The sequence below is a fragment of the Hermetia illucens genome, chromosome 4 (genome assembly GCF_905115235.1).
Source record: "Hermetia illucens chromosome 4, iHerIll2.2.curated.20191125, whole genome shotgun sequence".
Lineage (NCBI taxonomy): Eukaryota > Metazoa > Arthropoda > Insecta > Diptera > Stratiomyidae > Hermetia > Hermetia illucens.
In genome coordinates this window covers 109,281,905-109,303,608 of record NC_051852.1, presented here as the reverse complement: position 1 = coordinate 109,303,608, position 21,704 = coordinate 109,281,905, and the positions used below count along the sequence as shown (strand labels likewise).

Below are 21,704 nucleotides of genomic sequence, written 5' to 3'. Positions count from 1 at the left end.
AAGCCGCCGAGAGATAACTAAAGAATAATTTCGCATAACCATCGACAATGGCTTTCGGCAAATGTTCTTCAACTTTATCGCGTTGTCGTACGAGGCTTGCATTCTATTTTCTACATTTTGCTCAGCATTTCTCAGCCGTGCACTTGGCGTTACAAAGTCCAGCTTTTGTTAACGTGTTTACATTCGAATAAACTTTATCATAACAATATTGCTCGCAATAAATCATTTCGCATTTCAGCGTTTCAAATGTAGGCTTCCATGAATCAGTCACATTCGCCCCTCATGGATTCCGGGCGTGAGTGAATTCCTTAATCTATGTTTTACCTGAAAACTGATTAAATATTTCTCCGTGCAGTTGTTAACACTAATTTGTGATTTGGCTACCAAAGGTTGAATTTTTTTCCAATAAAAGATTTCGGCGTTATCTCGACTCTTGATTCTGTGATAGCATTTCTTTATATTGCAGTGGTTTAACCGAAGCTGAATGTGTTGTGCTTCAAATTTCGTTGTGAAAGATACCCATTTTTACTCCTATAATATTCTCTACGGCGTACGGGTGTCGCTTGAAAGTAAGAATCAACTATATTTTAAGAGATTAGTCCTTTTGGTCTATGAGGACGAATTTTGATTTTTGCGTGACTAAATGTGATTCCCTGTGTGAAAATGTTAGAGACATAAAACAGTGCAAAAGAATATGTGGAAACTAGTGGAAATGTGGCGAACTCAGTATTGTGTGAATGACTCTTTTAAGGTGCCCTGCACAAACAGAAGATAAATGGAGCCCTAACTAATACCCTGGATAGAAAGGATAATTTATATTTATTTTTAATTTTCTCACACATTTATTCACCTATATCCAGTTTTGCTGACAATTTAGAAACTATCTTGCTCTCAAAAGATAATTGTAGTCTAGCCTAGATAACCCTCCCCATGGTTCACATACTAAGATCATCCTTACAAAAGATTCAGCTACGCACTAGTATTTCATCTCGAATCATCTGTATTGAACTTACACCATCCAAGTTTTATAACACCCCGTCTGAGATTAGCCGATGTTAGCATGAATTCTAGGATATCAGGAAACTACAACTGGTTTGGTGAATCATCATCAACGGCACAACAACCGGCATCTGATCTAGGCTGCCTTAGTAAGGAACTCCAGACATCCCGGTTTTGCGCCGAGTTCCACCAATTCGATATCCCTAAAAGCTGTCTGGCGTGTAAACCGCTCTAGCTCAAGCAGCTTCTACCACATCCTTCCTCCATAGATATTGCCCTTATAAATTTTCCGCGCTACATGATCCCCACCCATACGGATTAAGTGACCCATAACACCGTAACCTATTCAGCCGGATTTTCTCCACAACCAAACGTGTAGGAGCCAAAAATTCTTCTCTCGGACGTGGCCAAGACTTCGCAATTTTTCTTCTTGAGTCTCCGAAAAATATATGAGGACTGGCAAGATCATTGTCCTTTACAGTAAGAGCTTTGACCCTATGGTGAGACGTTTCGATAAAAACAGTTTTTGTAAACTGAAATACAACAACAGTTCGCGGATTTCATCGTCGTAGCTGTTATCGGTTGTGATTTTCGACCCTAAATAGGTGCAATTATAAGCGGCCTCAAATGTGTAGGTCCTATCTTTATTGTTCTCCTTCCTTAATGTATAGCCAAAGATTTCGCACCACCTGCTCGACCTGTATGAAGGTAGATCTCGGGTTGTTCTTCCCATAATGCTATCGGTAGCATTGCCCAGTCGCTGGATGGACTTGAAGAGGATCACACCTATAGAACTTACATCAACATCGCGGATCACGTTTTCAGAGCCAGGGTAAAAAGGATCCATGATAGGGCATAGGCCATCGAGGGTAATCCTACCGCTTTTATTTAGTCTCGCAAAATTGGTCAGGGCCAGCCTAGTCAGTCTTATCAATCCGGTCCTAATACCGAATTCTCTCATGGCTGTGTACATAGACGGTCTTGAAATCGATGGTTATATCCCAATAGTTTTTCTACCGCTTGCCGCAGAGAATAAATCTGACTGGTGCCGACTTACCTGGAGTGAAGCCTCTTTCGTATGGGCCAATGATGTTCTGGGCGTATGGGGCTATCCAACCTAGCAAGATGGCGGAGAATATCAGCAACTTGATTCTTCTATAATTGCTGCACCATAATATCACCCTTTTTACGTATGGGACAGATAATGCCTCATCGGCAATCGTCAAACATTGATTCGCTGTCCCACACCTTAAGCATCAGTTGATGAACCGCTTGATGTAGTTGAACGTCTCCATATTTAACCAGTTCGGCTGAAATTCCATCAACTCCTGGTGATTTATAATTTGTAAGCCGATGGATTGGATGGGCTTTTTCTTCAATGGTTGGTGGTGGCAGCCTTTGCCCGTCACCTTTAGTTAGCGGGAACCTCATGTTCGTCTATATTTTGGTTGTTCATTCATCAAAGGACTCAACCATCGCTCCAATATGCCCATATGGTCGAAAATCAGATTTCCCTCTTTGTCTCGATAGGAAGAGCACCGAGGTGTATAAGGCTTCATACTGTGAGTAAAAATCCTACACCTAATGCGTTTGCTCCCTCTACTTTTTGAGTTCATAGACCTGTAGATTCTCCCAGGTTTCCTTTTCCTGGCTGCGAAATCGCTTCTCCACTCGACGAAGTTCGTAACAGGCCTCTGCGCGTGCCCGCGTTCTTTGAAAGTGCAGCATTGCTCGGTATGCAACACTCTCCCGTTCCGTTGCTAGCTTACATTCATCGTCGAACAAATCATTCCTTCTTTTTTTTTGTGATTAAGGCCAAATATATTTGTGGATTTATCAGTGATAATATTCTTCAGGTGGTTATCAAGATCATTTGTTGGTGCTTCATCTCCAGGACCTCTGTTAACTGCGGATATTTCAGCAACCATTTCACCCTTGTAGGTGTTGCGGAGAACTCTCTTATGGATGGTTTTAGTGTGCACTCTGATTGTCAGATGGACTTTGAGGTGGTATTGTTATTTGAGCTGGAAGTATCATGCCAATGAGAATGTGTTCCAAGTCTATATTGATATGATATGATGAGAGAAACAAGTCGGGAAACCGGAAGCTTGGCGCTTCAAATATAAAAGGGTTTGTGTTTCCCTATGTAAGGCGCGATGAGTGCATGATAGTTCCGTGTGCACATAGTTAAAAATTCAATTGCCCTCTATTTTTAAGAAGCGGCTTAAATAAATCATTTAATGGAAAGCACTGTATTGATCATAGTCAGACTCATATGCTTCACACTCGGAGTTTAATATTATTAGTAAATGTGAACTTAACCTACAACAGATACAAAAAAGTCGGGAAACCGTAAGCTCGACGCTTCAGGTATGAAAGGTGTTGGTTGCTTCTTCTGTGCGTATGTTTGAGTGCAGAACTATCCAATTTGTACGTAGTCCGTTATGTACGTGCATTTAATATATCAAACTACTCACTTTAGTTCGATATTGATATTTAGTTGCAGTAAATTTACATGGTTGTCAATTTTGAACTACTGTAACTTTGTTAGTAATAGTATCATTTTGATCAAACTTGGGGATAACATACTTCATTTTATATTCTATACTACTACCAACTTTTATAACTCTGGGATAAACCTAAGGGGGGTTTTACTCAATTTCCCCAAAAATGGGGTAATATACTATTATTAACTTAATTTGAACAGACATCGATATGGAGAGTATTTTGAGGCCTGGGAACCATATAGAGGCAGCTTCATGAATTTTTTCTGATTTTTCGGTTGAGTAATTTTTGAGAATGGGTCCGTTAAAGAAATCATCACTTTCCGCCCCTCTCACTCCCCGCCTTTCTAATAAATCTCAAAACTAAGACCGGCTTCGAAAAGTACTAATCGAGACCTTTCATTTGACACCCCACATGACTATAATCGGGGGAAAAAAATGTTACACCCCCTTTTACATGTATGGGGACCCCCCCCCCCCTAAATCTCAACGTAGAAGGATATCACTCACTGCATGTTTGGGGGGCCACAGTTCCCACCTTCTCACCAAATCACCAAAATCGGTACAGCCGTTTCTGAGAAAAGTGCTGTGACAGACAGACAGGCAGACAGACAACCGATTTTAATAAGAGCTGGGGAGATGTAAATCCTTCATGAATGAAATTGTAACATTTCACTCGAATGTCAATTATTCTCATTAATTATGACGTCAGCATCTTATTTGCATGGCCTTAGAAGCAGTAAATTCGCGCGAAATTTCCAGAGATATTGTCTCCCTACTTATTATGAAATAACTGACATAATCTATTCCATCGTTGCTTCTTTGGAAAAGGATGACAGGATAATTGTGTTCGGAGACTTTAATCATGCGAACAACAGATTTATAATCGATGAAAATGACAACATCCTCCTACCAGTCAACTGTCTTGACCCCATTGACTTCAACCTACTCAGTGCATTTTATGACAATGATTTAAGGCAAGTTAATCCAACACCAAATCAAAACCTATCTGGATTTCAATTCAAGAATAACCTTACTAGGCACCTCCTATCCTCATCATCATATCTCCCACTCCAATTTACTTCACTTATGATACCTGATGTATAGTTGTTAGTTGTTAAGTTTCTTATCGATTCAACCTTTCTGTTTCTACTAAATCTAATTCTATGTATCACTTGTGGCTTGTAACGTGACTTATTTTATATATTGTATACCCTGTTTGGTAAATAAATAAATAAACAATTTCATTGTGTACTTATAAGAACTGGCTAAGCAAAGTCTACCGCAGTCCATACCTTCAAAGTACAGTTCTCTCGCGTCATAACATAGACCATTTTGAATCCTACTTTTGAAATGTTTGATAGAAAGAAGTGGAGATGAAAACCTGACAACTTAAAATCCTAACTCTACTTCACCCTTCTCTTTCACGTCCTTCATCAATAAATCACAATAGTGGCGTGAATAAGCCACTCGTTTGGGTGGATGATTTTTATCAAAATCACCTGCTGCCTAGAAACAATGCAACAAATTTGATTAAAGGGTTATCATTGATGGATAAGTATATTATCAACGCGATGCTTTGAAAAGATTGTCCATTCATAATGAGTTAAGCAAAGGCATAACCGTTGCATGTACTCACAACTTCCATGAATCCAACTTTTCTATCCCGGTCCTGTGGAGCATTGAAAGATAGTTTTCCGTAGGATAGATGCTACTAGGAGGAAATGACAGTCTGCTGGATCCAATGTCTAGGTAAATAACCAACCTTTCATCACTGGCTAATTTCAAACTTTCCAAACTTTCATAGACATCTAGCTTCTTGGTGCCCTTGACTTCCGTCAGCACCGCCTGGAGATATGGGGGACTTCAACTAGGATGCGCTTTGACACTGTCGATTTCGATTTCAAGTTATCCACAGACACAGAAATTTTTAAAAATCTTCTTTAGATGTTATCTATCCTTCTCTGGGAGTCATTTTGATATCTACGCTTATGATTGGAATACACAACAAGTTTCTGTCTTAACACCACGAGGATTTCGGCGATTGACACTTCGTTAGAGAGATTGTAGTTTTGTGTGACATCAGCATCATATCGATGCACCATTGGTGGTGAATTGAGAAGGTCCGCTCGCTTGACGTAACCAATCTCCTTCATTTAATTTTCTAATTTTCATTGAGTTCAAATCTCCAGAACAGTAAAATCCCTCTGTTCATATCCCTACTATTCATTCCAGGATGTTGACTGTGGAGATGTATAGTATACATGGTATATAGGTTATGACCCTACCGACTTTGACGAATCAAACTTTAGTTTTTGATTTTTTGGCCTAATCTATGGGAGCATCTCACCAAATACTGTGAATGCAATATTTAATGCGGTTCAAATCTCATAAATTGGATCAGTATTAAAGTTGTTAAGTTTCTCCTGAATTCATGAAGCTTATTTGGGATGCTTCCTTCCAGTTAATGGAAAATCCATTGCTTAGTTAGAAGAGCAGCTCAGTTAGTTTTCACTATCGCTCGATATTGTTCGACAATGTTCTAACTGGTGAATGCGTCATATAGTCAATATGTTTACCCCGCGGAGTTCTGATCTAAATCTGTCACCCACTAATAGGCGCAATGACTAAATTTTCTGGCCCTGGTGGTTATCAGCATCATTGCCAAAACATTCCAGAACAAGGTGTCCCTCTGATATAATTAATATGTGTTCAAGGTTTTATCCTGCGGAAAAAGTAAAAAAATCAATTTAGAGACGCAGTTTCCATCGCTAGTAAATTTTTAGCTAATGCTTACACCAGTATTTATACCACATACAAAAAGCATGGGTTGTTGGTGGGGAAGTCAGAGGTTAAACTTCCGATATGCTGACCTGTTGTAAGCCAACAGAAGCAATAAACTCCGCTACTCCCCCCTCCCCTGGTGGTTTCAAAGGACCTCCCAGCCAATTTGGTTAACGACCTATATGATGGTGACACCACACCGATGAAACTAACCATAAAAAGTCAACGGGGTGATAAGGTACTCTACTTTTTTTCCTTATGACGTAGATGAAGTTTTCAGTGGAATATTCATCAGAGCTACCCAATATGCCAACTGTAAGGCACGACGGTAATAGCAGAATGTCATCTCAACACCCACCATGTATGCTGGAGATGTTCCAACATCAACGCGAGAGGATCGAAACTATAGCGTATCTGGTATCCGCAAATCCTCAATTTGGGTAATAGACCTACTTTCTTCAACGTGATCAGGCGAGAGGTTATCGACATTGCGGTAGAATGCCCTGACATTGCGGCTCTTGTCGGAGAGTGACGAATATCAAACGATATCACGTTCTCGGATCACAAGTGCATTCACCTTCAACCACTCCATTTCAGAATCGTCGGAAGACAGACTGGGTGACGTATATAATATAACTGTGCGCGCGAGTTATGATCCATGGAAGACGCATCAAATCCATCACTGGGATTGAGGAAACAACCCAAATGATCACAACTAGTATGAGCCAAAGAGGGTAAAATACCATGGTGGAACTGGAATATGGCAAAACAGAGGAAAACGACAAGGGTGCCTCAAGGGAGATTCTGATTCTGCTGCTGGTTGGAATGGGTGCAAAGAGGTTCAGAAAGCTCTGAAGAAGAGTAGATCGGGTAAATAATCATCATTGAGACATTTTTAAGCAGAAACTAACTCTCTTGAAGTCACCTCAAAGCTGAAGTGGATCCCTGCTTACATTTACAGAGCGGAAGGTACAAAGAAAGTAATGAAGAAACGACAAACCATTTGCTTGAAATGCACTTCCCCCACCTTTCCCAAGCCTCCAACCGAGACACTAGACTCTGGCATACAAAATAATATCACTGGAGCGAGTAAAATGGGTTTTTAACTAGTTCCATAGATACAGATCTGCTGGTCCGGATGGCGTGGCGCGGCAGGATTCGCGGCATTCGAAATTTATTTCGAATGTCGCGAATACCAGCGGACAGATGACGCCACCGGCGCTCCACTCAGTTCAGACCTCGCTACAAGAGTGAGGAACAAAGTAGGTGGCGAGAAACGTGAGATTAAAAAATAATAATAAGAAAAAAGAGTGAAGAAGATAGTTGGCAGTCATTGTGAAAAGAACGAGTTTTGTGCAGAAAGAAAATAGTTACGGACGGAAATCAGTATAATTTCTAATATCCCTGAATTATAATAGGAGTACTTTTTTGAAATTGTGTATTGAACGTTGTTAAATACAAGCTCCTAAATTGGTGACCCCGGAGCGAACATCGCAGCAAGGAGCCAGCGTGTCCAACCCCGCTCCGCAGTCTATAACGCAAATCGTCAACGTGAACCAATTAAGCGAGCAGATCATCGCACAAAACGTGAACGTTGCCTCCTCCGCGACTATCGTTCCACTGGCTATTCCGTCGCAAACTCCAAATGTGATTACCGGCACAATCAAGGTAGCGGCAGCGGCCATCACTGTGCCGCCCGTAATAGCGGCAATGGACACCCTTGATATACATAGTCAGAACATACACCGTGCACGCCTAGTACCCCCTTCTAATTAACTGACGCGATATGAAGATGATATTTATTCCCCAACAAGGAACTTATCTACACGGATGCAAAAAGCTTCCGACCAACCAATCTAATTTCCTTTCTATTAAAATGGCTGGGAGGACTAGTAGAATGGTTCGTAAAAGATACATATATACGAATCCACGGAAATATTCACTTCATAAGTTTACGCCAAAAATTGAGAAGGCGATGTGTCCGAAAAGGAATACGCCAAGGGCACATTCATGGACGTTCAAGGTTGTCTCATTCGCTGCGATTTGAAACGCAAAAAAAAACAGCATGGAATCAATCCGTTGTTAATCAGTTAGATCCTTCAAATTCTGGAGTAAAAAAAGAACCACATACTGGTCTTAGGGACTGTCCACAAGGAACGGTTCTCCCTCCTCTGTTATGGCTCCTGGTAATAGACATCTTGCCTTGGCTCCTAGAGGACGCAAAAATTTTCGCACAAGCATATAACCGATTTATAAGGCGAAATAATTGGCTTTGAATGACCATGCTCAAATATAGGTCCATAAAAATAGAAATATCAAACACTTCTGTGACCGACGCTTGGATAAATTGCTCTACCTCGGTTCGAAAAGTAAAGTTCGAAGTGTGGCAGGTATAATGAATCGGCTTCGTTTCTCCGTCGGTGCTCAACAAAAAAGCGCCCTCCAAGCACTCCTCTTTGTTGTTATTATGGACATCAAACGTTCAACGCCATATACAGGACATCATCTTGCAGATGATGTTTTCCTAGTATATCATAGCAAAAGTTTATCACGAGAAACTTGTTCAAAATGGAATCATCGTCTCACGCAGGACGCTCTGAGACAGAATAGAACAGAATTCTCGGCAACCAACCCTATTAGCCAATGGTGAACTGCATGATGAAAATGCTCCACAGATCAGTGTAACTTGGATGAAATAGCGTTACACAATTATGGTTTCGTACGGAAGGTCGCGGTTCAAATCTCGCTGGTGGCAAAGGGATTTGTATCGTGATTTGACGTCGGATACCAATCGACTCAGCTGTGAATGAGTATCTGAGTCAAATCGCGGTAATAATCTCGGGCGAGCGTCATGCTGACCACATTGCCTCCTACAGTGTTCTGTAGTGTACCGTTACGGTCTTTAATGAAGTGTTTTAACACACTTCAAGGCCCTGATCCAATATGGATTGTTGTGCCAACGATTATTTTTATTATTATTATTAATTATGGTTTCAAATTTCTTCGGTTATTTGTGTCGTTTTATCGGCTTGTTTTATAATGGGAAAAAAAAACACAAATTTTATTCCTCATATACCGGTATTTCGAAGAACAGTTGTCCTCTTCCTCAGTGATTTTTTGTCTGGTTTCAAATCCAAACCGCAGTGTGGTTCGCTCGCTCTCTATGGTTCTGGGTGCTGACCGAATACAAAAAAAAGAAAAGCATTCCCTGTTTGCGTTGTCAAAAACTGCCCACACTGAACATCTCTTCCTTCCACTGATTGAAATGCCCAGGATTTACGAATGAGTGGAAATAACAACTCTCCAGAGATTGCACAAGGAGACCGTCAAGGTAGTCGATGACAAATGTAGTTTTGCTTCTGTTGGGAGAAGTAGTACATACTCGCATATCACGGTGTTTTGTCATATCATCCACAAAAAGTGGTACTTTCTCGGATGCTATACCGTTGAGAATGGTAGTGGAAATGCTCCTTGTACCTCTTCAGGATAGCTTTTCCATGATAAGGTAAATGATAAAAAACAACTATGTTTGCGGCAGCAGCGTTCATCAGTATTCGGGAGGGTTGCTTAGAGTTTGCGTCGTTTGTCCAGCAAGCAAGTTTTTTCACTGCTGGAGGACGATAGGGTCGCAGGAACCTGTTTCCCTACGAGCATTATCAGGTGATGGTCACTTTCAAGACCGATGTCAGCAATTCTTTCTTTACGCGCATCTGGTCGACTTGATTAGATGTTCGTTGCCGGTCAGTCGAAACCCAACTAACCTTATGATAGGCCCTGTTCAACGAACAGTATATCTTCTATCAGTTTTCTTTCAATGAACTGCTTGTGTCTAGGGCATAAGTTGAATTGTTATATAGGATGATCGATGTTCCTGCTTATTTACTCCAGTCAATCTCGTTTGTACCCTTTGATCATTTGCTATCCAGGTACATAATTATATCCTTCAATTATGGCATTTTGTCTAACAGGCATGGTTTTTCCTTTTACGTTCCGTCTTTTGTATTTATTTATGCCAAGTCCAAATTCTTTGCGGCCATGTCGAGGTGGAGGTGATATATTCAATAAAATGGTGTGAAAATTTCGTAAAACCCTAGTCCCGCTGCAATGCATTGCATTTCGTATCATAATATTCTTCATTGCCACGTAATATGTATATGTTATACAAAAGCACCGATAATTTAAGATTATGAATTGAATTATTTGTAATTAGCTGATAAAATCTATTTTGATAAATTGCAGAATTTAATCTTTCGTATCGATAATTACTAATAACTCGTCATTCGAAATTATGTACATTCACACGTTTGTGGAAAGCGGTTAGTGCTTCTGAGTAACTAAAAATTGTATGAGCTAAATTTAGTGAAATATTCAGAATTTGGTGATAACCGGTGGGTCACTGAGAATTGATATTTGCTGGTGTTACAACTTTGACCTCAGGCTCTGCATCACCTCTGACTTTATGTACAACATTTGATAACAAACCAAATTCACAGCTGCAATTAACCTTCCATTCTTTAGAATATTTGTACTTTGCCCAAATATATTTAAGGCGTATTTTAATGTGGTGATCCTCAGGTTAATTGGCTGTTTTAATATTACAAACAAGTTGGCAACCGGAATCTTGTCGCTTTAGGTTTGAGAGGTATTGCATGTTTCTTATCTAAAAATGTTTCGGTGTCCGGCAGTGTCATTTGTACGCTTATAGGGTATATGCATTTAGTATGTCAGACATTATCATGTATTATTTTTTAAAGGCTTCTGTATAATTTTTCCAGTGCATTTTTGCAAAATTTCACCAGAACTTTTGACAATTCCAGTCTTTAGCTGATCCACTATTGGGTATAGCTTTCGCCTTCCTGGCGATATGCACAAAAACATTGTCTTGTTGAAAAATCGGCGGGGCATCTGCGATAATCATAAGGGGGTCAGATATTTTTATTCCTGTACATTTATCAGCGTTCATATTTCCACTGGTGAACCCCAATCTTAGCAGCACACCACTTAAAGTCCCCCGCATTTGCGTTCCGGTCGACAGGTGGAATTATCCTTTCTATAACAAGACCCGATCGCGAGAGCTGTTAAGCCAGACGCGTGCAAATCCGTCCAATTTTTTTCCAATGCAAGTTCCCCAGTTACTATTAAACCCCTTCACAATTGCATCTGGACCACTTAGGTTATTGTTGTTAGTAGCCAATTATGAAAGGGACTCTTCCCCTAACCATTTTTAAAGTTTTGTGTGAAACAAAACCTTATTAGAATCGATTCGATGTCTGTCTGTCCGTCTGTCTGTCTGTCTGTCACAGCCGATTTATTCGGAAACGGCTGGACCGATTGTAACGAAAATTAGTAAGTGTGTGATCTGTTGTTCCCTTTACATGCAGCATGTGGCGCCCTTTTGTGTTAAGTTTAAGGGGGGGGGCTCCCATACATGTAAATGGAGGGTGCAAAATTTTTTTCATAAAATGTGGGCATGTGGGGTATCAAATTAAAGGGCTTAATTACTACTTTTCGAAACTGTTGTCATATTTGATATTAGGTGAAACATAGGGGAGTGAGGGTTCAAAATGTGACCCCCAAAAAGTGAAACAGGTCTCGTTCTCAGAACCTACCCAACCAAAAAATCTGAAAAAAATCACAGTGGTGCACCTCTACGAAGTCTAGGCCTCAAAATATATCCGGTTCCGATATCTGTACAAATAAAGTTAATAATAGTATATTTCCACATTTTAGAAAATTTCCTGCCAACCCCCCTTATGTTCATCCCAGAATTATTGGCATGGGTATAATGAAGACCATAATGCATAAGTTGGTCAAGTTTGAAGAAAATTAAGCTATTATTAACAAAGTTGTAGGGTGTGAAACTTTGCTATTTTTTGTGAATTTCGTGCACTCTACAACCTGTATGACGTCATCATTACATATCAATTCATCTTATGAATGGGGTCGCAAAGAATTATTTTGTTTTAGTTTTTTAGTCACAATTATTTCAAACAGAGATGTATGTATGTAGGTATATAGTATATGCGTGCTAATGAAGTTTACTAATTCAGATATTTGTACATTAAACCAGCGGTATTTAATATACGTACTATATATGTACATATGAACGCTTTTGTGTACAAAGTAAATCGGAAATATGGGTAAGATCAATTTATATACGTGCATATATGTGTACAGTATTCGGAAATAGGCAGTTTGTTTGTTTAGGGTGAGCGTAATATCTATGGCTGTAATATGTACGTATGTCTCGTAGTTTGGAAAAATATGAAGGATTATGTTGGATTTGTAGCTATATACGGATAGAAAAATGTGCGTTGAAATTTCTTACATAAGATGAACACAAAACCTTTATACCCGAAGCGCGAGCTTCCGGTATTCCGACTTGTTTAAAATTGTGGAAGCATGGCTTCTAAATTAATTCTTTTTTATTTCAGATATAAACGTTTGAGCTACAATACAATTCTACTCCAAACATGGGGAAGCATACAAGCCACAAAAAGCAACGCGACGAAATAATTCCGCCCAAAAAGAATAAATTTGTCCTATTTATTAAAGCCGTTTATCGCAGATTTTATAACTTCGCTATTATCGTCATAAGAGCATTGCTAGATTTCTTCTTAAGTCATAAAGCAAAATCGATGCCACCTATATCAGATCCAATACTCTTAGAATCGGCAACATCACTAGCGCAAAAAATTAGGACACAAAAGGTGAGTTGACATGTTTTTTAAGTTCCCTATTATGACAGGTTATAGTAAAATTTTATGGTTCTAAGACAAAGTTAAAGAGAGGGGGGGGGGGAACTTTTCAGTAAATTTCGCGAAATTTGGTAATACACTGTTATTTACTTATAATATTTGAACAGATATTGGATGGAGAGCGTTTTGATTTCTAGATTCATATAAGGGCAACGCTACGATTTTTTTCAAATTTTCCGAATTTGTAGTCTCTGAGAACGGCCCCTTGAAATAAATGACCATTTCCCTCTCATCCCCTCTGATTTCTAGAATGTGCGTACGCTCCTTGAGAGCGGCATCCAGGGTCCCCAGAACGCTCGCTTTCTCCATTCGAGCGAGAATTCCAAGGATATATGCTGAACTTTCTGGACCTAAGCGAAGTAAGATGATGGGACTCTGAAGAGAACTCCTCTCCCTCTTGCCACACTAATGGCAATGTGATTTTATATAATACTTTGGAAAGCAATGTGGTAGTAGATGCGAATCAGGTGTGGAGTTGTTTCTGACTGCTACCACAAAACACGCTCTCTTAACTTGGTAGTCATTTTCTGACAGGATTCTGACTCCAAGATTCCGGTCCAGGTTAAAAAGCATCATAATTATACAGTGCTATATACCAAAGGAGATTTCCGATATATGTAGTAGAGAGAGATGCTTTCTACGAGCAATAACACGCAGTTCACATTGTGATTGCTCGGAGATGTCATGGTGAAACATGATCTTCTGCAGCTTTCACCGTCTCGCCATTGGTGGCATATTGTTCCGAACTGTTGCTCGATAGCTATCCTGCTGAACGGCCGATAGATACACTGATACGCCTGAGAACATCGACATTGCAAAGAGACGTCCTAAGATCTGGCTGACTGCGGAGTTGTAGAAGCGTAACGATGAACGAAATTGTATGACAGCTTTATTAATCGCTGCAAGTGATGGCGGGCGTAACGCGCTCAAACCGCGATTCTGGATGATGAGATCCTTCCTCACACATGTCGACTATGCTGATGACATCTGTTTACTCTCTCACCGAGTCAGGTGCTCAGAGGTGGCGGCGGGGAAGATGGGGCGGCAACCCTATCGGCCAAACCAAAACCAAGTGGCCGAGGAGAACCTCCATAGTGGTGGCACCGGGAGACGCTGTAATCACTTTGGTTTGCCGGCCGTGATTCAGTAGGCGAATGCTCCAAAGGCCTAATCAGGGCGATCAGACCCGAGTCTGCACGGGGACTCATCTGAAGTGGCAAATTGGTCACGAAACCTTACCAGGGGTATACTGGTACCATGGGAACCGGGAAAGCCCCTGGACTCACATACTTCGGGTGAACTCCTGTTGTATGTGAGGACAGCTCGGTTATTTGCGGTTGGCCCCCCTAGTGGGAGTTTCATGGTGGTTGTGGTTATGCTCAAGCGAGAAGAGACCTTCGGGCCTCGACGTGGTGTTGCGTATCAACACGGGTGCCGTACTCCATAGTTCGGTAGAGATTTAGGTAATTCTTGCATCCACCAGTATGAATGCTAAGCCATGCACTTGGTATAGACTGGTACCGTTGTTGCTTGTCTCAGCGGGGCTCTGATTGTGGTCACAAAATCAATCCGTGTCTGAAGAGGACCGTAGGATTAAGTCTTACGACAGGTGCCTACGTAAAACACCATGGGCTTCACTCTCACCGGGTCATGGACCCTGGCCAAATCGCTCTGAATTTATAAAGAGATGCAAATGCACCGTCATTCGAAAGCTACAATCTGCTACAGTCTGCGTCATATTATCGGAATACGTTGGCATGATACTATTTCAAACGAAGATCTTGGGTGGCGCACAGGTCTGTCACACGTACGCAATGTGATCGGAATTCCAAAGTGAAAGTGGATAGGTCACACATTAAGGTGGGGCGACAATTTCATTGCTGACTACGCAATGCAGTGAAGACTACTCGTCCAAGATGACCGACAAGCGGGTTCCCCTCAAAAGCACTTGGTGCATAATAGTAGAGGAGAAGTACGAGAATCTCAAGAAGTCCTGAGGAGCAAGAAAACATATTTCGGCAAACTGCGAGCGATAACATGTAGGTGTAGTTGACGCGCGACACCCCACCAAAAGGTAAATGGCACATATACAATATATTGTGCAGGCATTATTCCCCGTTCGGGTCAACACCGTCGAAATCATCGATCATTGCCCACTTTTCACTATGAAATCAGATCAGATTTCATCGTCTCGCCCCCGGTGTCCCATCATCGGCTGGACCTACTGCTCGGCTCATTTGACGCGAGCCTGGAGGGGTGATTTCTCCTTGCCGCTGGAATATGACGAGCCTCGCACAAATCAACAAAGGCAAAGGATACCCAGAGCTGCCATCTACATACCAACAACTCAGTCAATCAGCTCAAAAAACTCATCAAGAGTAGACTCGCTGACGCAATACCTGCAGGCAGGGACTTATCCCCAAGGCAGTTTGGGTTTAGAGCAGTTAGATTCAGACGCGCAAATATGCTAAACACACTGGAAATTCCATTCCATGTGTTGAGCTGCTTCTTGCTGATATTAAGGGACTGACTGAGAAACCGCTCCCTGCTCTATGAAAGGCTGGAAGATTTTAGAGCTAGAATGACAAGGATTTCTGGAGCGCTTCCTACAGTAGTCTGCTAAGACCTAATGCGGTCATATTGATACGATGGGTAAGCGGATGGAGCGAGAAGGTCATACAGTCAAAGCCGACGGCCTTAAGTCGATTCATAATAATAATCGTTGGCGCGACAATCCAATTGGATCTGGATATTGAAGCATGTTAGAGCACTTCACACACCGGAGACATTTGAACCGCCACCTTCCGCCACGACAGCCTAGTGCTCTAACCACTGAGTCACAATCGGCTAATGACAATGGTTTTTAGTCTTACCTTAACAGGAGATGGCAAGGCAACATACACTGAATGAATGACAACTTTCTTGGAAACACGAGGCCCAACTCAGATGGAGTGTACGACTCATCGACAACTTAGTTTCGTCGCTAAACCGAAAAAATGATTGATTATTCCTTACTTAGTTCTAAGCGGGCATGAATATGTTCAGTCCTACGTGCACAAGATTGGAAAGGGACGATCCCCTGACTATTTTTTTGCAATCGAGTGGAGGGCGTCGTCGACCACATTTTTTTTCATTTTGTGGAAAGTGGGATGCCTGCTCGAGATATGATATCAAAAATACAATTGGAGGCTTTAACAGCCGAGTAGGAGCGACGCCCAGATTCAAGTGATAAAATGATCAATGATAACAGACTGCAGATTACTCAATTAACAGTGTCGCACGTAAAGTTTGAACTACCTGGTTTGCACAGTAAGAGGTCCACAAACACCATTTTCATCCAAATGGACCACGTGTTAATAGAACGCCGCCACCTCTTGATGAATAGCTATAGACTCGGATCACTATCTCATTGACCTGGTGCTTCGGGCTTGAATAACAACACCATCTCGAATGCCTCCTGGGTGGAGCAGCAATTGTAGATGTATCAAATTGGTGAGTACCATCTATAAGATATGCTCCGCTATCTTTTAAAGTCAGATAGCCAAATCAGTAAGAGATCAGATTTTGTCTTCGCCGCGAGCAATTGGAAAACTATTGAAATATGGTCATCAAATTCACCATCCCTTCCTCGATTCAATACTGCCTATGATAGTATAGCCAGGATAAAACTGTATACGGTCATAAGATAATTCGATATAGCGAATAAATTGATCAAAATCACGTGCGAGGCCAGATAGAGCCAGCAGGACCACTCTCGAGACCTTTCACCATCAACAATGTTCCCAGACAAGAAGATACCCTATGCGTGTCTGATGTAAATGCAAGGACCAGCATCTTCAAGTCCACCGAGCTGCTGCTACTGTTGCACATTAATAAAGGCAAACCGCAACGCAAAATACCACTGGAAAGAATAAATATAGGAGACTATAACTTAATCCGTATGGGAGAGGATGATCTAGCCCGAAAAGTCTATAAGAACAATATCTATGTTAGAAAAGGAAGATTTGGCAGACCGTAGCTGAGATAAAGCGATGCCGAAGACCAGGACGCAGACAGCTTTTGGAGATATCGAATTGGTGGACTTCGATTCAAAACGAAGATGTCTAAAGTTTTATGCTTAGGCGGGGCTACATATATCGGTTGTTGCGTCGTTGATGATGATAATAATGAAAATGGGATGGGATTCGTTAACAACTTTACGCAGGCACAGGCAAGCCCTCTCCCGAAAACATAATCAAAAAGAGATGCTGAAAAGTGCTATCAGGTGAAGTCCTGTTGCGCATTACATTTGACCTCTTCTTTCTGCAAAGGAGAATGAGCTCCAGCGGTGGAGGGATTAAATGGCAAGGTTTTCTTTGGACTAACGCATACCTTTTCTCCTCTCCTTTTCCATTGGAATATCCTGACTTGAAGGCTCTCTAAAGTGGATCTAGCCCAAAGTAATATGTCTACTTCTCTGATGAGGGAGGGGCGTTTACTTGCTAGTCCATAGGCTTACTACTGCGAGAGTTCAACATTCAGTGTGTAAACATATTCACCCACCGTACTCAAAAGAAATTTAGACCTAGCTACAGAGCTTCACCGCGCTTTACAGTTCATGATTTCAGGACTAATATTGGATTTCCAAAGAATCACTATACCCAAAATCGGCCAACATAATGAAGGAGTAGACCCCTCCGTAACTAGAAAAAAAAAACTTTCACTTCACTCAAAAAGTTCAGGGATATTCGACCAGAGTTCATTTCCTTAACACAAAAAAATGAAGACCGTTTCCATTAACTTAACAGAGGACAACAAAATCAATAATTCATAACATTTCTGCATTTATTTCAGCTCACAAGCGTGCAGGTCATTAATTCATTCATCCGGCGGATTAAGGAAGTTAACCCTTTATTGAATTGCGTTGTCGACGAGCGTTTCAAGGATGCACTGGAAGACGGAGCGCAAGCAGATATGCTTATCAAATCAGGAAGATATACTGAAAAAGAATTGGAGGAAAAGTTTCCCTTCCTGGGAGTTCCATTCACGACAAAAGACCAACTTGCTGTGAAAGGTAATTCAAGCTATTTGATTTCTTGTATTCCGTCTTTAATTCCAATTTTTATATCCAGGAATGATACAAACAGCTGGAATTTACAGGCGAAGGAATAATAGAGCAACAGAAGATTCCGATGTAGTTGCATTAATGCGAAAATCAGGTGCTATACCTCTGGCTTTAACTAATGTGTCTGAAGTTTGTATGTGGTACGTACCTGGTCTAGGAATGTTGTAATTCAGATGAAATAATTTAATATCTCTGTATAGGTGGGAAAGCGTGAATACGGTCCATGGAAGAACAAGTAATCCATACAACACCAACCGAATCGTCGGGGGATCAAGTGGTGGAGAAGGTTGCCTCCAGGTAAAAATAATATTTTGACAACTAATCTCCTCCTGCTGAACAACAGAGGGATCATTCTAGAATAGCTCGTTTTTCCTATCTTAAAAATAAACTATGAAAATAAATCTTTAAGATCCGTTTATGTTCCACTATAGCCTAAATCTCTTTTATCTTCTTAGGGTTGTGCTGGTTCAGCGTTCGGTATAGGGTCTGACATCGGCGGATCAATTAGAATGCCAGCATTTTTCAATGGAATCTTTGGACACAAGCCATCTTCATACATTGTTTCCATCAAGGGCCAATATCCAGATCCAAATTCTGAAGAACAACGTTCCTTCATAGGAATTGGGCCAATGGTTCGCCACGCCGTCGATCTTAAACCCATGTTGAAAATCTTAGCCGGAGATAATGCGAAATTCCTCAACCTCGATAGTCCTGTTGATTTGAAGAAAATCAACGTCTTTTATCAAGAACACGATGGTGGTGGTTTCATGGTCTCGCCTGTCGATCGAGATCAAGTAATGGTTCTCCGAAAATCAGTTCATCATTTAGAAACAGCATTGAATATTAAGCCGAAGCAAGTGCATATCGACAAATTCAGACAATCTGGACCCATCTGGATTGCAAACATGGCAGACAATAGTGGCGTTGACTTTGCATTGCAACTAGGCAACAAGGAAGTACGCATCAACCCCTACAAAGAACTCTTGAAATGGACTGTCGGTAAATCAAAGCACACTCTGATCGGTCTACTCACGTGCATTGCCGAGGATAACTCGGTACAGCATGGATCTGAACAGCATCAATACCTTGTGAAGAAACGTGATGACCTTAAAGCGGAAATGCAGAAAATGCTAGGGGACAATGGAGTTTTCCTTTATCCCACTCATCCTACACCTGCTCCCTATCATAATGAACCCATCGTGAGGACTTTCAACTTCACTTACACTGCCATTATCAACGTGCTTGGTTTCCCGGCTACTACAGTTCCATTGGGTATCGGAAGAGAAGGATTGCCACTAGGACTACAAGTGATTGCCAATGTTAATCAAGATCGACTATGCCTTGCCGTTGCAGAGGAGTTAGAGAGAGGACTCGGGGGCTGGGTCCCACCAGAAATTCTGTGTTAATAAATTATTGACTTTTAAACTTTATATGAAATATGTATGTACATATTTGTGTATTATTTATGAATCATATCTGTTGAATAAAACCGGAAAATCAACCTTACAACGTCTTTGATAATCTACAGTACTGAGCGGGGTTCGCCTCCAGTTGCAGCAAATAAATATCTACAAACAGTTCGAATTTGATGTGGAAGCAGTCGTGACTCATGAAGGGGCAGTGGGAGAATATAACCGAACACTTACCCAGCACAACAAAGGGTTCTGGACACTGAAGAAAACCAACAGAACATACAGGAAACTCTACAAATATGAAATAAAATTAGGTATAAATGGCAAGATCCCCTTAAATGAAATAATTCTGAAAAATAGTGTGAATAGAGACGACTAAAAATTCATGAACTCGGTCGTAAAATTGAATGTCTTCTGTTACCGCTTTGTCCTTATGGCATTCACACAATCTCTTCGTTATTGTTATTTTTGACCACACTTTATTTTCAATGAAATCGTGCTTCGATTTCATTATCATCAAAATGCTCTGTAAGTTTACAGCAACACTCAAAGCCCAACACAAACACCCATGACGACCAGGATTCGAAAACTATGCAGAGAAATCGGGAGGCTGACGTTCAGCCAACTCAACCACAGCGCCACCATGCCATTAGATAAGGTGATATGGGCACCAGACTCATTTTACCAATATAAATCACCTAACCCGGTTGTAGTTTCTTGCAACAGGGGATTTCATTTTTAGAGCGATATCTAGTAAAAACCTATACCGCCAGGAGGTCATGGTTGCCTTTTTGCGAAAGCCAGGGCAAGTTCAAACCAGACTAAAGCCTATATACCAATGAGTTATACGTATATCCTCCCGCCTGCATTGGAACCAAAATGTCTACCAATCGATAAAATCTTACAAGATGGCACGAAGATTGAAACCGCAACAAACAACAAAGACACATCGTAGCCCTGAGATCCTTCGAAAGCACCTTCTATAATCGTTGCTGAAAGTCAGGACAATTCAAGCATATTTATGTGGTGAGATTATGTACGCTGGCATATGCAGCGGCCGTCTAATCAAATCTACTGTGGGACCTTGTAATGACGAGTTGCTGGTTTTACTAAAGGGTGCAGGATATCATGCTCAAGGGTTTATTTACCACATCAGCATACCTATCATGGGAAAATACCCAACCAAGAGATGGATTGTGACTTTACGTCACTCAAATACAACTTCGAAGGCACGGTAATTAAAGAGGGCTGAATCATTGGAGTGACAACATCTGACAACCACTTGGTGAAAATACCGTTTTTTTTTCAGTAAGAAGTCTCTGAGTTGGCACAAGCCGTGGTTTGCTTTCAACGAGTAGGACTAGATCCGCCTCCCAAAATGAGCGATCGGTTAGTAGATCGTCGGGACAAGTACTGGGGCATGCTGGTACCATCGTAGGTTTTCTGAAAAGACTAAAAAATCCACCAGCCGCTACAAGTTCTCAGCAAACAAATCAGACGGCGCGGGAATTCTAGCAACTGCTACCCGAAATGCAGCACCACATCGCCTCACAATCTAGGACCTCTTGAGCCGGCGTAACTACCTCTTCGATACAGCCGCTGAAGTTTCGGATCTTCCCGTATCCCGGCATAACAATTTAATACCGCAATCGTTAAAGCTCGCGGCAGCAAAGTCAGTAGTTTTCAATGTAGATATATATTTCTTACCCCCTTCATCAGTACAAAGCTAGCTAGGTAGCTTTGTACTGATGCTGCTCCCGAAATATATATAGTATTTACATTGAAAACTAAAAATTGTAGTTTGGAGGAAGTGAACGTTCTCTTGGGGCTTCATCATTGCGGACATCAGTATTCCCATCTTAGACCCGGATTTCCTGTGCTACTATGGTTTGCTAGTGGATATTCATAGTAGGTCCCTCATTGACCCCGCAACTTCTCTTAGGTCATCAGGAAAAATCTCATTCTCCTCACCCAGCTCTCTTTCCATTGTTGCCGGCGCATGTATTCGCACACTTTATCAAAAATACCGCAACATCACTACCGAGTGTGGTTTCTCTGAGCCCGTTAAGCATGATGTTCAGCATCACATCATCACTACTGGCTCCACATTTTTCTCTAAGGTGCATCCATTATCACCACAGAA

The 21,704-nt window shown here is 41.2% G+C and overlaps 1 protein-coding gene across 1 annotated transcript; it reads left to right on the top strand.

The window, feature by feature from the left end:
* The first annotated feature begins 50 nt into the window (after nt 1–50).
* On the top strand, nt 51–19,655 carry LOC119654689 (fatty-acid amide hydrolase 2-like). The gene is made up of 7 exons (XM_038060199.1): nt 51–389; nt 467–569; nt 12,722–12,997; nt 17,879–18,098; nt 18,157–18,289; nt 18,350–18,446; nt 18,605–19,655. Exons 3-7 carry the CDS (start codon nt 12,761–12,763, stop codon nt 19,553–19,555), a joined length of 1,638 nt encoding a protein of 545 aa, XP_037916127.1. The 5' UTR covers nt 51–389; nt 467–569; nt 12,722–12,760; the 3' UTR covers nt 19,556–19,655.
* Nucleotides 19,656–21,704: the final 2,049 nt, after the last annotated feature.

Coding starts and splice junctions, on each gene's coding strand:
- LOC119654689 (XM_038060199.1), top strand. CDS start 12,761: ATGGGGAAGCATACAAGCCACAAAAAGCAACGCGACGAAATAATTCCG. Junction 18,290..18,349: donor GTGTCTGAAGTTTGTATGTG/GTACGTACCTGG, acceptor ATCTCTGTATAG/GTGGGAAAGCGTGAATACGG. Junction 18,447..18,604: donor GTGGAGAAGGTTGCCTCCAG/GTAAAAATAATA, acceptor TTATCTTCTTAG/GGTTGTGCTGGTTCAGCGTT.